The sequence below is a fragment of the Microcebus murinus genome, chromosome 10 (assembly GCF_040939455.1).
Source record: "Microcebus murinus isolate Inina chromosome 10, M.murinus_Inina_mat1.0, whole genome shotgun sequence".
Lineage (NCBI taxonomy): Eukaryota > Metazoa > Chordata > Mammalia > Primates > Cheirogaleidae > Microcebus > Microcebus murinus.
Genome location: NC_134113.1, coordinates 61,314,231 through 61,332,282, shown reverse-complemented (window position 1 = coordinate 61,332,282; position 18,052 = coordinate 61,314,231). Strand labels below are relative to the sequence as shown.

The window sequence follows — 18,052 nt, the reverse complement described above, 5'->3', positions numbered from 1 at the left end:
TTTTACCTTTTCCTTCTCCCGACTTCTCAAGGAAGACCCACATCAGCATAATACTAACCTGCTTCCTGGCCCATCAGCTAGTCTATTGCCTGGCATCAGCATAACACTAAATCTATTGCTGGGAGCATCAACATAATATTAACCTATTGGGGGACACGTCAGCTTGCCTACACCTGGTACCCCACCCCTCGGACCTCCGCAACTTAATAAAAGTAGGAAAAATTGGGTAGACGGTGCTCAGAATTTGGTGGTGAGGCCCCTCTGAGCCCACCGGAGAAATAAACTTTGATTCTCTGACTCTCCATGTGCCGCTCGGTTTGTCTTCAGGACCACCTGCTGTAACATGGGCTGTAACGCTTTGGTTCCCTGACTGGGAAAATCGACTGCACTGGACACTAGAATCCAAGGGTTCGTAGTCACGCACAGCGACCGGTAGGACCTCAGTGACAGAAGCGAAACAGCGCCAACCGCCATTTTGTGGAATATCTTCACTCTTCGCTCCCGCCAGCTGTGGTGTCCCGAACTCACCCGGACACGCTGGAGGGAAGGATAAGTCAAATCAGGTCTGGAGGCATCGGACCAGGTAAGGTCCTGGGACCCACCTGAGTCAGGCCGGTCAGATGACGGAAGAGGAGCTTGATCCCCTCCTGAGTGCAGGGAATTCCCAGGGTGGGAATGTGTAACCTCTGCCTGTGTGAGTGAGTGAAGAGTGACTGTTTGTGTTTTCATGGCTACGGCTACAAAAACACGATTCTGTGGCGGTATCCTATGGCAATGTAAGACTGGTGCTGGGCCCCCCTCCCCTCCCTAGATCAAAAAGAATAGGCTCACAAGACCAGACCTGCCAAGGACAACTGCCAGGCCCTGCTGAAAACAACAACACCTGTATATCCACGACCCAACCTGCCAAGTACAACTGCTAGGCCCCGCTGAAAATAACACCTGGTTACCCACGAACATACCTGCCAAGTACAACTGCCAGGCCTTGCTGAAAACAACAACACGTGGATATCCATGACCAGACCTGCCAAGGACATCTGCCAGGCCCTGCTGAAAACAACAACACCTGGATATCGACCCAGATAGGAAAGTTTTTGGTTCCTGGATCTTGCAAATACCGCCAGGCCCTCCTATTTGTCAATAACTGCCATAGGTCACAGTGGAAAATCCCCAGCTCTTCCTGCCAAAAGTTCCTAGCCTGCCCCAAACAGTATAAAAGCCTTAACTCCCTCCAAACTGAGCAACCTCTCAGTCCCCCCTTCTCTTGAGACCCTTGAACCCCATTCAGGAGCGCTCAATAAAGCCACATTGTTTGCTCCCCCTCCCATTTCTTTTCCTGCCAAAAAACTTTACAGGCGTTAACAGTGATTCACTCCTTCAAAGGGAGTGATGAGGCCCGGGGTTTGTACGGGTTCACCTTAGCCAAGATGCCTAAGTTCCCACGAGGGACACAGCCAGGTGGACACCTGAGAGAAAACCCACTCCCCTTGTCTGTTAAGTTGTGACACCATTCAAGGGTCTAGAATGGGTAGCATAGAATATAAGCCTACAGTCCTTAAATGCACGTTAAAGAACTTTAAGAAGAGTTTCACAATACATTATGGCATCACACTGAGCCCCAGTAGACTTAGTGCCCTCTGTGAATACGAATGGCCCACATTTGGGGTCAACTGGCTCACAACAGGAACCTTAGACTTCCCCAAGTGCTAGCAGTTTAGAGAATTATGACTGGGACTCCTGGCTAGCCCGACCAATTCCTTTACATAGATTCATGGCTAGAGATTGCTCAGACCATGCCTGCTTGGGTCTGGTTCCATGCTAATAAAGGACAGAGCAGGATTTTGTGGCCCACAGGACCAGAGATTCCAAACTGTCCAAACCCATCTATCAGAAGACTCCTGAAGAGGATCCACCACCACTTCCCTACAAGCCTACAGTGACACCTCCTGAAGTATCCTCAAATTCAACAGACACGCCGCCACTGTCAGTCTCCCCGCCGCCAGTTCCAGACCAACCAGGTGTCGACACTCCCATCACCTGCCAACTACGGTCAGCTCAGGCCCAACCTTCAGCCCTCCAGTTGCCGCTGATTGAGATGTGAGTTCTGATGCAGGTTACAGATGATGGGTCTATTCAGCCAGGTCAGCCAGTCATGTACTACCAGCCCTTCTCCACCATTGACCTTCTGAACTGGAAGCATAATACCTATCATACAGCAAAAAACCTCTGGATCATGTTGACTTCCTGGAATCCATCTTTTAGACCCACCATTCCACTTGGGAAGACTGCCACCAGCTCCTTTTAACCCTTTTTAACATAGGAGAACAAGGCCGGATTGTAGCTGGGACCTGGAGGTGCATCCAGGACCAGGCTCCAGCAGGGACCTTGGACGTGGAGCCGTGGGCACAGACAGCAGCACCCGAGACCAACCCAGATTGGGATTTCAACTCCCCGAGCGGACGAGAGGCACTCAGAAGGTATCAGGAAGCTCTCTTCATGGGGTCTGTGAGGGAGCTAGAAAACCAACCAACATGAACAACGTTGCTCTGATCACCCAGAAGCTGGAGGAATCACCGAGTGAATTCTATGAGGGCCTTGTGAGGCCTACTGAGTCTACACACCCTTCCACTCAGAAGCAGCCAAAAACCAGCAGATGGTGAATGTTGCATTTGTTGGGCAGTCCTATCCTGATATCCAATGGAAACTCCAGAAATTTGATGGGTTTGTAGGAGTGAACATCACGCTGCTGTTGGAAGTGGCCCAGAAGATTTATTTTAATCGAGACCAGACTGCCCAGAGAGAGAGTGACAAGAAAATGGAAAAGAAATCTGCCCTCCTGGCCACTGCCCTCGGAAGACCTGACCCAGCCAAGACACCTGGCCCACTATGGGAAAGAGGGCCCAGGAGACGAGGGACCCTGAAGCCTGACCAGAGCGCCTGTTGTAAGGAGTTTGGTCCCTGGAAGCATGAATGCCCCAACAAAAGAAACCACTCACCGCCAAACAGGAACCTGCCCAGGGGCTTCTAGCAGGAGCCAGAGACCCAGGACCTCATCGGTCTTGTGGGGGTCGACTTGGAATAAGACCAATCAGACTACAATCTGACTCTAGACCCCGGGAGGCTATGGTTGTAATAGAAGTGGGGGACCAACCAATAACATCCATGGTGGACCCTGGGGTAGAACTCTCGGTAGTAACAACCCCAGTGGCTCCACTTACAAAGTGAAAACCACCATTGTGGGAGCCACAAGAACTCAGGTAGCTCGACTCTTCTGCCAATCCCAGATATGCCAGATGGGGGGGCCACCAGATAAGACATGAATTCCTATATATACCAGACTGCCCTGTTCCCCTGCTAGGCTGAGATCTCCTGAGCGAACTAGAAGCCCAGATCACCTCCTACCCGGAAGGGACCCTGAGCCTCATGCTTGGTGCTCCAGAGACTCTCATAATGGAAGCCACCCTCCTGCCAATCAAAAAGCCCAACGGAGGTGAATACTGTCTGATCTAAGACCCGCAACTGATTAATGAGGCCACAGTGACTTTCTACCCAGTGGTACTGAATACATACACCTTCCTGGGCCTCATTCCTTCTGATGCTGCCTGGTTCTCCTACCTAGACTTGGAGGATGCTTTCTCTGCCTGCGGTCACCCCTACCAGCTGACTGAATGGACCCCCTCGTGGCCAGAGGAATATTCAAGGGCAAAGTTGCCTGCCAGGAGGAGGGAGGTCAGACAGGCCTTATCATGCCCCCCTCCCTTCTTGGACACTTCCTTTGTAACCCATTAACAGGCCTAAGGGTATGCAAGACAAACCTGCAGGCCCTCAATTTGCAACAAATGGTGGCTTATCTCTGGTAAACAGTTTATATTAAAACATTCCACGTCTTTAGACAAAGCTTCATGTCTTTAGCCAATTACAATCTAAAGAATCTTTAAACCCACCTATAACCTGTAAGCCCCCCCCTTCAAGATGGCCCTCCTTTTTGGGCCAAACCAATGTATGCCTCCCACACATTGATTGATGGCTTTACCCATAACCCTTGTCTCTAAACTGTATAAAAACCAAACTGTAACCCAGCCACAGCGAGTCCACTTGCCCAAGGCCTCTTGGCAGTGGCTACAGCTCATGGTCCTCAAATTTGGCTCAGAATAAATCTCTTTAAAATTATTTTGCAGACTTGGCTTTTTTCCGTTGACACTCCGAAGAGCCAGCCCCTGTTTGCCTTTGAGTGAGAGGATTCTCAGACTAGAAGGAGAACCCAGCTGACCTGGATGCGGCTACCACAGGGATTTAAAAGTTCACCAACTCTATTTGGGGAGGCTCCGGCCACTACCTCATCTCCTTTACGTGAGAAGAATCCTGCTGCACACTTCTACAGTTCGTCGATGACCTCCTTCTAGCAAGCCCAACCAGAGAAGACTTCCACGGGGGAATCCGGTGCCTGCTCCAACTGCTCGCTGCCAAAGGATACAAAGCCTCCTGGAAAAAGGCACAGATCTGCAGGCAGTCTGCACCTACATGCCAAAGATGTGTTACAGTCAGGCTCAGGTGTGCCAGCGGGAAAAAATACTGGACTGGCACTATTACAGACCCCTGCATATTGCGCACGATTTTAAAATTCATAAACAACTATAACCTGGAGAGCAACAAGTCACATAATGGGCTTACGAGGCTATCACCCACTGGGAAATGATGCCCTATAGTAGACATATAAGGGATCAAAGTGGGGAATGATAAGAGAAACCCCCATCTATTACTTGGCACATCAGGCACCAGAAACCCCCACTTCTCAAGGAAGACCAACATCAGCATAATACTAACCTGTTTCCTGGCCCATCAACTAGTCTATTGCCTGGCATCAGCATAACACTAAATCTATTGCCTGGCACATCAACTAACCTACACCTGAATCCTCAACCCTCAGATCACTGCCAACTTAATAAAAGTGGGAAAATCGGTTAGACAGTGCTCAGAATTTGATGACTAGGCCCCTCTGAGCCCACCGGCCAAATGAACTTTCGTTCTCTGACTTGGTTTGTCCTTGGGACAACCGCTGTAACACTTGCTGTAACAAAGAGACAACAGTGTCATGAGATTTCTCATTTTGCCTCCAAATCATCTTTTAAATATTTGAAACTTCTAGTTAAATTTCAGACAGGGGAAATGAAGGAGTGAAGGACGTGTCATCCTACCACCTGTCAGGTTGGTGTATTGGATATTTGAGTTAAAAACATGGGGGAAACTGTGTCAGAGCAGGTGAGCTGATCTGTTCCTTCCTGCCTGCAGCAAATGAAAAAGATTCCTCTGGGAGGGGACCCTCTCCACACTAGGGTAAGAAAATGACCCTCAAGAGACTTAAAATGAGAGGGATGATACATCCAAATAAACATACTTACAGTAATCCTTGTATGCCACCTGTTTTACAGCCCCCTACATGTCTCCCAGTGACTCCTCTGAAAACTTTACTGCTCCTAGCCACACTGTCTTCACCTATCATTTCTTCTCAGATGTATTAGACGGTGTCTAAAAATTACAGAAACATATTTGCTTGGCCAATTCTTTGGACTTCAGTCTCCTGTGAACCTTCCCATGTGCATGTAAAACTAATGAAGTTTGTATCTGTCTGGTGACAATTGGTTTTTAGTTCCAACTAAAGAGCCAGATAAAAGCAAAGGGGGTCAGGGATGACCCTCACTCTGCTGCCTTGTGCAGAGGTCAGAGTGGAAATATGGGGAGGAGTGGGAGGCTCCAGAGGACTTCAGTTCTGCTCCAGGGTCCAGTCGAGGCAGTGTCCCTCCCTCTCACTGCTCCCTTGGGGCCTCCTGGGATTGCTGCAGACAGTGGAGTGGACTGGGAAGCTCCTGGACCCAGCAAGGGGTCACACTGCTGTCAGGATGAGCAAGGGTGAGCAGTGGGTGTGAGGATGGGGAAATGCATCAGTCCACGGCCATTGAGAATTCATGGTTGAAGGAAATGGAAATCCCTGACAATATTTGGGATGTGTGACCCGGCAGGAGAGGGCCCAGAGCACGAGGGCAGAGGACAGTGTACCCAGCACCCAGGGCATGGTGGAAAAGGCACCTGCAGGAGGTGAATGGTAAACACTGTGACACCTGCTTTGTGTGGGTCGTTCCTCTGCTCCCTCCCTGTGACTCTGGGAGTTTCTTTCCTGTGGGTTCCCAACCCCATTTCCTTTCTCTCCCCTTTCTTGCCACTGAGGTCTGACTGCCCCTTTGGCATCTCATACTCCAGCTTTCCAGAGAACTCCTCTAGCAGGAGGGAACCTACACCTGCCTATTATTTTTACCTTCTCCTACCAATCCTGGAGAGACTGGCAGTGAGTTAGTTTCCTAACTAAGTGATTCTGGGTGCTGACCTGATGTGGAAACCCAGGCTCAGAGAAGGATTTCAAACTAATATTCCTTGAACCCAGGTGTGGCTCCCCAGTACACCTGGGTCTTCTCTGTGCAGCCCAGGATGTCACTGTACGAGATGTGCAGAGACAGTTCTGACCCTCCAGGTTAGATGGAGTGCTATGTGTGCCATGGTGTGCATGTGTGTGCCCTGGTATGGAGACCTGTGTGGACGCTCATGTGTGGGCCTGTGTGGACACCTGTGTGGGCACAGCAGGGCAGAGTGACATCAGTGAACAAAGAAGGCATTGCTGAGCAGTAAGATTTTCTTATGGGGCAGGGCTTCAGGTCTTTCAAGGGAGTGTATTAAAACTTGCAACATCAGTACAAAGAACAGGGAGGTGGGAGTGAGTGCTCCATGCCAGAGTGCCTGGAGGTTTTCCTGTCAACTGTGACACTCTGTGTTCCCTAGTCCTCTTGTCTGAACACTGGACATAGTCCTCTTGCACCCTACTCTGTGAGTGTCTGTCTCCCCAACAACATGTGGCTGTACCTGGCTGTCCTCGTGGGCCTGTACTACCTCGTGCGCTGGCACCGGGAGAGGCAGGTGGTGAGCCACCTCCGAGACAAGTACGTCTTCATCACGGGCTGTGACTCTGGCTTCGGGAACCTGCTGGCCAGACAGCTGGACATGCGTGGCATGAGGGTGCTGGCTGCCTGTCTGACGGAGAAGGGGGCCGAGCAGCTGAGGACCCAGGCATCAGACAGGCTGGAGACGGTGACTCTGGATGTCACCAAGACGGAGAGCATCTCTGCAGCTGCCCAGTGGGTGAAGGAACGCGTGGGGGACAGAGGTACCACCCAATTTCCTAATGTCTGTGCTTTCCTCTGTGTTAACGGGACACCTCGTGTCCTGTCCCTGGAGAGATGCCCACAGTGTTTCTAGGTTCAAGTCCTCCTAGCTCTCTAGTCTTCCTCACCCATCAGGTCTCCCTGGGCTGGGGGTGTGCATGGGGCGCTCCGTGCCAGAGCCGCGCTCATGCTCCCAGCTCTTCAGCTTGTCCTTACCTGGGCGAACCCAGTCCATGGAGACTTAAGATCAACCTCATGTTCAGAGGACATGAGTTGAGGACTGGTGTAAAAAGGCAGATTTAGGAAGAGATTATTTTCCTTTCCTTTTTCTTTTCACAGCACCACCATGGCCGTCTTGTTATGGGGGATGACGAGGACATGGATTTCCTTGATCTAAGAATAAGTGTAGAACATGATCATTGCCCCCAAATACTTAAAAGTATAAATATAGAAGAAAAGTCCATCCTCAAATCACCATCTGCACATAAATATGCTGTACACTTTGCTGTAATTGGGATTTTATTTTGATCATAGTTTGTATTATGTTGTATTCTCTCAAAGATGAACATTTTTTCAACACAGTGAACCAGTTTATGAAGACATAATGTTTAATTATTTAGAACATTCTTTCATTGATGCAGCCTTACATATTTAAATCAGAGCCAGAGTTTGGATATTGGAATTTTTTCCTACTTTTTATTCTCCTTGTTGTCATCATGGAAAACTTTGATTTACCTGGATCTCTATAAATGTGTATATTGACTGTATTCTTGGAAACAGATAGGAGATCCTGGAAAAGGAACATGCATTCCCAGAAGTGCAGGTGAGGGACTTGTGTCCCAGGGCCAATTCTTCCTGATCCACAACAGCCACCACCTGCCGTGCCTCAGAGGGGTCTCTGCTCCTGCTCCCTGAGGTGTATAGATTGGTGTATAGTGTGTTGACATTAATTACACATTAATGTCATTACACACACATTACACATTCATTACACACTATAGGTGTATAGTGTGTTGACATTAATTCCTTGGGATTGTGAGTTTGCAACTTCCAGAGATTGTTTTCCCAGAATGGAGTTACCTTGAGACTGAAGTGGAAGGAGCAAGGGTGGCCTTCTGGTGCTGTGGGAGGAGGTGACACGTTAGTGAGCAGAGGGTGGAGTCTGGGGACTGGGCAGTGGGGTGAGTGGGTCTTGTTTCCCCCCAAAGCCTGCCCTTGGAGTTCCCAAGAACGCCCTGTAGGAACGTTGGTGAATATTGATTGAGGATGTTCCAAGGCCAGTCCCCAGATCCACACACAGGATTGTTTTCCACAGTCTCCCAAATGCAGGCTTCCAGGTCTGTCCCTCCCCACCAAATTCCACCCAGGTTTTAGCCTTGTCTGTATTTTTCCTTTTTGTTTCCCTCTTCCTCTCTTCTCTGTCTCACAATCTGCCTATTCCTGTCTCTATTTCCTATCAATAGATACATGTTGAGCACTCACTGTATGAGTTTTCCAGAAAATCTCAAAGTTTAGGTGAATGTGCATCATGTCTGCAAGGACCACATTAATGTGTAAATAACCAAACTGCAGTGTCCGTGTTTCCAGACTAATGGATGCACAATATTTCCCCAACACTAGCTCCTGCCACCATCGAGTGTGCGGTCAATGCCTGCAGTCAGGAGGCCGAGGGTGGGGCCAAGAGGAATTGCAGGAGGAGGAGACGTGCGCTGTGTCCTCAACAGGTGCAGCTTGTGCAGCTCCCTAACCCTGGAGTAAACTCGGTGTTACTAGTCTCTCCTAGTCTCCTTCCAGCACCCGCCACCCTGCTGTCACTATGATGGGCTGGGAACGTGAACCCTAGCTGTGTCCACACTGCACAGGCACAACTCAGTATTGCTCTCTCATCTTCCCACTGTCCCCCAGGACTCTGGGGCCTGGTGAATAACGCTGGCATCACCCTGGCCTGGGCTCCCAATGAGTGGCTGACCAAACAAGACTTTGTGACCATACTGGATGTGAACCTGCTGGGGATGATCGAGGTGACTCTGAGCCTGCTGCCCTTAGTGAGGAAGGCGAGGGGCCGAGTGGTCAACGTCTCCAGTGTCGCCGGTAGATTTTCTGCTATAGGTTGTGGCTACAGCATCTCCAAGTACGGCGTAGAGGCCTTCTCGGACTCCCTCAGGTATTGCCCTGGGATAGGGCCCTGCCTGAGTCCTCCTGTTCCTGGTCCTCTGTGGGAGCATTTTGCAGCAGTTTGATTTCATCCCAGCTTTAGAGGCCCCTTGTTCCTTATCTCTTCCTCGACTTTTTGGCCTTCCCCCTTCCTGGTCTTAGCATGACATTCTCTGCACCTCTTCCCCTGTCCTGGTAGAGAGATTATGTCACATCCTCTGAGCCTTCTGAGGAGGCCCCCAGACAGGCCATGTGTGAAGCAGATGGGAAGTGGGATAATTGGCTGCTGGGCCCATGTCCGCAGCCACCGAGATGCTCAGGTGCAGGGAGCCCTTGAGGGGCGGGGGCGGCCTCTGACTCAGCACAGCACACAGCAGCGGGCACTAGTGTGAGAGCAGCAGCAGCGCAGCCTAGGACAGCAGGGGTTGCCCCTTGACCCAGACACTAGGACAGCTGAGAGGGAGAGGGACAGGAGATAGAAACACTTTGCTGTCAACCCTTATAAGTGTTGTGACCTAGTCAGCCATGGTGGCCCAGGCAGCCCCCAGATTTGATGAATGTTCTGGCTCTGAGGTCTGCACTGAGAACTGAAGCCTGGCACCTGCTTAGGGGGGTGGACAGGGCTCCTGATGACAGGACCATGTCTTCCCCGGGCAAGGGTGAGCGTTATTCAACCATCTGTACTTCTCGGACTTCTTATGCCAAAGGACAAAGCCAGGCATGATGTGGGGAGATGGGCAGTTGGACAGAGGTGAGCCATGGAGCCCTGTGGGCTGTGGACACGTGCTGTACTTCATGCTGTTGGCAGTGGAATCCATAGCTTGGATGTAATCAGGGCAGGTATTAGGCCTAAGGGGCATCTAGACCCCTGTGGACTGCAGAGAGCAGAACGGCTGCGCGTGGGGGGAGCCCAGACTGAAGCCAGAGGGATGCTCCCCAGAAGACAGCCGCAGCAGCCCCGCTGACAGATGGCCAGGGAGTCACAGGGCAGGAGACGGAGGAAGGGTACAGGGGAGCACAGAGGGTGACATGGGCGAATCCTGGTGATGCCGTGGTTGTGAGTGGTAAGGGGGAGATAGCCCAGCGGTGGTGCCTGGAGGTGCCTCCAGGAGATTCCGAGCTAGTGACCTCAGTGTATAAATTATGTCAACCCCCCACACAGGGAATATAATGGTTACAATTTCTGTCCACCTTCTGCTATACCTACCAACTTGCCATGCTTTCTGGCTTATTCTACCACTACCCTGTGTTGGATTTTCATTAGGTTTATATGTGTTTGTGTTTGCTGCAAGACCTCTGAATCCTTGCCTTCTGCCTATCTCCCAGGAAGGAGCTCGCCCCCTTTGGGGTGAAGGTGGCTATAATTGAACCCAGTTTCTTCAAGACGAACATGACCAACACAGAGAGAGTTTTGCTGCAGCTCCAGGAGGTGTGGGACCGGGCCCCACCCGAGATCAAGGAGATCTATGGCGAGAAGTGTCTGGCATCCTGTGAGTGCACTGTGGACAGTGGGAGAACTAAACCTTGGACCATGATTAATGTCTCCAACACCATAAGGGTCTGTCCTCCTGCCGGGTAGGGGGGAGAGGGAAGTTCAGCCTCCCTATAAAGAGGGGATGCTCAGCCCCATTCCCAAGGTGCTGTGTGGTCAGCAAGTCACTTAGAGAAGGAAAACGATCTCACCACAATCGGAAACTCTGTCCCATAATTATGTTGAAGAGGAGACTCCAGACAGAGAGGGAAGATGCCATGCACTCATGGCCAACTGGGTGTAGAGAGCACTGGTTTTCCTGTGCTTCAACTCTGTTAGCAGAGACTTATGGAGTCCAGACACTCACAGGAAAAGAGGCACGAGGTAGCTTAGAGTGGAACAATTTCTCCTGAGATAAGGATGGGCCATGCCCCAGGGGAACATTCATCAGTTAGATTTGGGGCATAATAACTGTGGGGTCCAGGAGTTCTTAGGAACATTTCTCCTAACTTAGAGCTGTGAAAAGGAGCAGAAGAATGTGCCACTCCATTAAGACTGTTTCTCATTCTGAACAGACTTAAAACTAGTATCTGAACAAATTTTGCCAAAATGCGACCAGAATCTGTTGAAGGTGACGGACTGCATGGAGCATGCGCTGACGGCCTGCCACCCCCGCACCCGCTACTCAGCTGGCTGGGACGCCAAGCTTCTCTACCTCCCGATAACCTACATGCCCACCTTCCTGGTGGACACCATCCTCAGCTGGGTCCTCCCAAGGCCGGCCAAAGCCCTGTGAAGCCAGGACTGTGGTGCTTGTTTGTGTGGGGTTGGATGCTGTGTGAGAGGGGATGTATCCTGGAGTGAGAAATAGGGTGGAGGGAGGGAGCTGTCATGTCATTAAGTCACCTGTCCCACCTGTATCCTCCCCTCCTGGCCATGGTTCTCCTGAGATTTCATCCAGGACCCCAGAGATGTTAGTAGGAAAGTGCCAAGTTATGCAGCTGAGAAACAAGAATCCAATAGTGCTCCTGGTTGTTTTGTTGCCTTGGGTGGCCACTCTAGGCTCTGAGGCTCTTGGGACAATGGTGGGAGGAAAATTGGGAGTGTGTGAGCTGGTGAACGGAGTTTTAGCCCACACCTTCTCTGCCTGCTGCCCAACTCCTCAGGATTTGCTTTAACTGGGTCTGTCTACACCCTCCCACAAGATGGAAATGGCTTAGAGGTGGTCAGGGACCTCTCCTGCCTCTGAAGATACCAGTATACATGGGGTGTTGACAGGGAGAAAACCATCTACCTGACTCATAGTCCTCAGGTGTCAACTTAGCATGCATTGGCGGGAAGGTGCTCTCAATAGGGGTCTTTCCAGAGGACACATAACCAGTGTTTCATGTGACTTGAACACATGGACTCCCTTGGATTACGCTGCCCTATAAACACTTGATAAGTTCAGCCAATCTCAGGGATTTTATTTTATTTTTGTTGCTACCCAAATTCTTAGTAGTGGGATTTTAATCTCTTAGGAAAGCTACCCTTGGATTTCAGACATACTGGATGAAATCCCCTTTGGAGTCTGGGTTTCCTCATTTGAGTCAGCACCCAGAATTCAGTCCTTAGAAATCTGAGTCTCTGACAGTCTCTAGGACTCCAAGGAAAAGGCAAACAGAGTTGCCAAGGTCCCTTTCTGATGCAGTAATTTTCAGCAAACAAGGAGGACATGATCCCAAATGGGGAGTCTGACTCAGAGGCCAGGAAAGGAGACAAGGGAGAGAGTTATGGCTGGAAAACTGTCAGAAGGAAACTTCCAGGGTTGCTGTGAAGGAGGAATAAAATGAGTTATACAAAGCAGGTGTGATAGCTTTTATACTTGTATGCCCTGAAGATACTCTTTCCTTAGCTGTCGATGGCATCAGGAATTTGGGGTGCAGACCTATGGGATGTAGAGACCGATGCCATCTCAGAAGTCAGAGGGTGAGAGTGATGACCCAAGGAAGGATTTGAAGAAGACAGGTGGATTCTAAGCCCTTCCTGCCATGGAGGACAGTGTCAATGTTTCCCTGTGAGGGCTTCTCAAGTGCTGGAGTCCCAGGAATAGACAGAAAGACAGGCAAGCAAGAGGATATCAATAAGGACTGGCCATCCAAGATCCCTTTCCTGGGGCAGCTGGGCCATTCCGCCCTCAGCAGCACCTGCTCTGTGACCCCCAAGGATCGACCATCACCTACAGTGACTGCCCTTCCCTAGTTGCCCTCCCTCAGTCCCCCACTCCACACCCCTGACACCTAAGTCTCCACTGGCATGGAGTGACAGTCATATTTGGACCCTCATCTCTCATTATCTGCTCATTTATGCTGAGCAGCTGTCTGCGCATGGTAACTTCCCAGGAATTCCCAGGGCTTCCTCAGAGCCGGCTCTGAGTCCTCAGTGTTCTGGGGACACTGTGAGGGTGGTCTCTACAGAGAAAGCACTTGCAGAAGGGGACACAGGTTCCCAGGCTAAGGTCCCTTTGTAGCTGGGAGGCACCTGCCTAAGTCTAGGTTTTCTTCCCTCAGTGTAACAGCTGAGGACAGGGAGCCTTCAGGGGACCTTGTGCTGTTGAGCAGATCCGTGTTGGGTGTGAAAACAGCAAGTGAGCTCAGATTCATGGAAAACTTGAATTGGGCATTGGTGTGGAGCACGTCAGTGCTGAAGCCGTGAAGATGGCCAGGGAGGGTCGTCCTGGAGGACCAAGGCCCTGAATGCTGTAGGGTCAGGCCACTGAGTGTCTTTCCATGCTGCCCCACCGAAAGCCATGCAACAGTTTTATATGCAATCTGAAGACAGCAGACACTTTTTTAAAACAAATAATTCCTTCTCTCTAAACACACAGACACACACACACACACACACACACACACACACACACACACACCTTCCAGGGATACAAACTGAAATGAAAGAAGAGGCTGACATTCGCTTGAGAGCTCACTGGGTAGAGGTTGAGGAGGTTGGAGTCACCCCCCAGAAGTGCTCTCTAGAGAGTCAGGGAGCTGTGCAGGTGCAACCCCTGGCCCTCCACACTGGGCTTCACAGGGGGGTGCAGCTGTACTGGGGCTCAACCCCTATCAAAAGTCATGGACTGTGTGTCAATGGGGCCACTGTTACAGGTGAGAACAATCATGGCCATAAATAAAGACTAAAGTAAAGCAGTGCACGTCCCCACCTCCATTCGAAATTCTCTTCAGAGCCTCCTCATTCTTCCCTCCTGGCATCTTTCCTCAATGAAGGAAGCAGGTCCTGTCCCATGGAGCCATGCAGGGATTGGAGCCCAATCCCTTAGTGTCCTGGATTCCACAGAAGCTGCCTTCACCTGATCCCTTTGCTGCCCTGGTCCTCTGTGAGGAGCACAGGGCTGTGCAGTCCCCAGCAGAAACTGTCTTCCCCTCCTGCCTCCTGATATAGAATGCCTGAACAGCGTGTGGCCCTTCCTTTCTGGGTCCCCTGCCCAGACTCAGGGGGGCTACATAAAACAGGACTAGACACAGGTTGCCATGTGCCCCCGCTTGCTGTGTGTTCCAGGTCGGCTTTTCCTTCTTACACGTGTTCCTCTTCCGGAGACCTGTCCTGGATAGGGAAGGGGCAATGGGTGGAGACAGTGGTCACCAGGATGCTGAGCTGGGCTCCCCTGGGAGGTTGATTTCAGGTGGGGTCTGTCCACACTCTGGGGCTCGCCACCAGGGGGCGCTTGTCCGCTAGGGCACCCAGAAGCTCAGAAGTGTGCTGAAGCCCTGGTGCTTAGCCAAACTTCTCTCCCAGGACTGCTGAGGTTGTCATTGTCATGGGGCTTTGCTGGGATCTTACTGGAAGGACCTGGGCGAGCAAGCATAAGTCTCCATGGGAAAGTCGGCTTCAGAGAATTTCCCGTTCTGCCCAAGTGTCCAGTTCAGGCCCTGTCCCTCCATCTGACTGTTCCCTTCGAACTTCCTGAAATTGCTGCTGACTCTGCAGTGGACTGGGAAGCTCCTGCCACCCCAGGAAAGGGTCACACTGCTGTGAGGATGAGCACGGGTGAGCAGTGAGTGTGAGGATAGAGAAAAGTACCTGTCTATGCCCATTGAGAGTTCATGGTTGAAGGGAGTAGAAGTCCCTGACAATATTTGGGATTTGTTACTGGCAGAGCAGGGCCCAGAGCAGGAGGGCAGAGCGCAGTGTACTCAGCACCCATGTGGGGAACAGGGCGTCTGCAGGAGGTGAACTGTAAACTCTGTGCCACCTGCTTCATGTGGGTCATTCTACTGCTCCCTCCCAGCGACTCTGGCAGTTTCTTTCCTGTGGGTTCCCAGCCCCGTTGATTTTCTCTCCACTTTCTTACTGCTGACATCTGATTGTCCCTTTCATAACTCATACTCAATCTTTCCAGAGAACTACTGTACCGGGAGGGGACCTATTACCATCAACGTTTTTTACCTTTTCCTTCAATTCGTAGAGACACCGGCAGTGACTTAGTTTCCTGACTGATTCTGGGTGCTGACCTGATGTGGAAACCCAGGCTCAGAGGATTGGAAACTATGGTGCTTGAACCCAGGTGTGGCTCCCCAGCACACCTGGGTCTTCTCTGTGCAGCCCAGGATGTCACTGTACGAGATGTGCAGAGACAGTTCTGACCCTCCAGGTTAGATGGAGTGCTATGTGTGCCATGGTGTGCATGTGTGTGCCCTGGTATGGAGACCTGTGCGGACGCACATATGTGGACCTGTGTGGACACCTGTGTGGGCACAGCAGGGCAGAGTGACATCGGTGGACTAGGGAGGCATTGCTGAGCAGTAACATTTTCTCATGTGGCAGGACTGGAGGTCTTTCAAGGGCGTGTATCAGAACTTGCAACTGCAGTGCCAAGAGCAGAGGGGTGGGGTGAGGCAAGGGAGGGCTCCATGCCAGAGTGCCTGGAGGCTTCCCTGACAACTGCCACCGTCTGTGTTCCCTATTACTCCTGTCTGAACACTGGCCATAGTCTTCTTGTGCCCTAGCCTGTGTGTGTGTCTGTCCTCCCCAAACCCATGTGGCTATACATTGTGTCCCTTGTGGGCCACTATTACCTTTGGGCTACTACCAGGTGAGGCAGGCAGTGAGCCACCTCTGAAACAAATTGTCTCCATCACAGGATGTGAATTGGGTTTTGGAATCTGCAGTCCAGACAGCTGGACATGCTGGGCTTGAGGGTGCTGGGTGTATGTATGACAGTGAAGGGGGTAAGCAGCTGAGGACCCAGATGTCAGACAGGCTGGAGATAGTGAGCTTGGATGTCACCAAGACGGAGAGCATCACTGCAGTTGCCCAGTGGGTAAAGGAGCGTGTGGGGGACATAGGTACCACCCACATTCCTCATGTCTGTTTGTGCTTCCCTCTGTGTTAATAGGACACCTCCTGTCCTGTTCCTGGGGAGATGCCCAGCATGTTCTCAGGTTCAAGTCCTCCTAGCTGTCTAGGGCTCCTCACCCATCAAGCCTCCCCTGGGCTGGGGCTGTGCATGGGGTGCTCCGTGCCGGAGCTGGCTCATGTTCTCAGCTCTTCAGCTAGTCCTTACCTGGGACACTCCGGTCCATGGAGACTTAAGGCCATCCCCATGTTCTGAGGACATGAATTGAGGACTAGTTTTTAAAGACAGATCTAAGAATGTGTTTTTCTTTTCTTATTTTCACACCACTACTTTGTCTTGCTATAGGGGATGAAAAGGATATGGCTTTCTTTAATCTAAGAATAAATGTATATTAATAGAACATGATCATTGTAGAAAATACTAAAAAGTATAAAGATAGAAGGAAAAGACATCCTCAAATCACTATCTAGACATAAATATGTTTTACATGGTGATATAATTGGAACTGTATTTTGATCACAGATTGTATCACAGCATATTCTCTCAGAAATGATTAAAATTTGTCAACATAATGAAAAAGCTTTTTAAGATCCAGTATTTAGGGCTGGGCATGGTGGCTCACACCTGTATTGCTAGCACTGTGGGAGGCTGAGGTGGGAGGATCGCTATAGCTCAAGAGTTGGAGACGGCGGGGTGGGGTGGGGCAATATATGTAACCTAAACATTTGTACCCCCACAATATGCTGAAATGGGGAAAGAAAGGAAAAAAAAAATAAAATAAAATACTAGCATTAGTGAAAAAAATGAGTCGGAGACCAACCCAAGGAAGAGTGAGTCCGCATCTCTACTAAAATTCAAAAATATTAGGCAGGCATGGTGGTGTGTGCCTATAGTCCCAGCTACTCGGAGGCTGAGGCATGAGGATTCCTTGAGCCCAGGAGTTTGAGGTTGCTGTGAGCTAGGCTGACACCATGGCTCGGTAGCCTGGGTGTCACAGTGACACTGTCTCCCAAGAACTTCCTGTAGGAATGTTGCTCCATATTGATTCAGGATCTTCCCAGGCTAGTCCCCAGAGGCCAAATACAGGATTGTTTTCTACATTGTCCCAAATGTAGGATTTCAGGTCTGTCCTTGCCAACTTAACTCTACCCAGATTTTATCCTTGTCTATTTTTTCTTTTGCCTTTTTCTCTCCCTCTCTCTCCTGTCTTCCTCACTCTCCCTGTCCCCTGTGTCTCATGTCTCATCAATAGGTAGATGTTGAGCACTCTCTGTATGAGCTTTCCAGAAAATCTCAAAGTTTAGGTGAATGTGCATCATGTCTGTAAGGACCACATTAATGTGTAAATAACCAAACTGCAGTGTCCGTGTTTCCAGACTACTGGATGCACAATATTTCCCCAACACCAGCTCCTGCTGCCATCGAGTGTGGGGTCAATGCCCACCGTCTAGGAGGCCGAGGGCAGGGCCAAGAGGAATAACAGGAGGAGGAGACGTGCGCTGTGTCCTGCAACAGCTGTGCTTATGCAGCTCCCTAACCCTGCAGACACCGCGCTGTTACTAGTCTCTCCTAGTCCCCTTCCAGCACCCGCCACCCTGCTGTCACTCTGATGGGCTGGGAACTTGAACCCTAACTGTGTCCACACTGCACAGGCACAACTCAGTGTTGCTCTCTCATCTTCCCACTGTCTCCAGGACTCTGGGGCCTGGTGAATAATGCTGGCATCACCCTGGCCTGGGCTCCCAATCAGTGCCTGACCAAACGAGACTTTGTGACCATACTGGACGTGAACCTACTGGGGATGATCGAGGTGACTCTGAGCCTGCTGCCCTTAGTGAGGAAGGCGAGGGGCCGCGTGGTCAACGT

At 50.7% G+C, this 18,052-nt stretch overlaps 1 protein-coding gene across 1 annotated transcript; it reads left to right on the top strand.

Annotated features, from left to right (window-relative positions):
- Positions 1-6,836: 6,836 nt before the first annotated feature.
- Positions 6,837-11,884, top strand: LOC109730926 (retinol dehydrogenase 16-like). Its single transcript, XM_076006823.1, has 4 exons — positions 6,837-7,210; positions 9,114-9,372; positions 10,689-10,852; positions 11,409-11,884. Exons 1-4 carry the CDS (start codon positions 6,898-6,900, stop codon positions 11,627-11,629), a joined length of 957 nt encoding a protein of 318 aa, XP_075862938.1. The 5' UTR covers positions 6,837-6,897; the 3' UTR covers positions 11,630-11,884.
- The last annotated feature ends 6,168 nt before the right edge of the window (positions 11,885-18,052 follow it).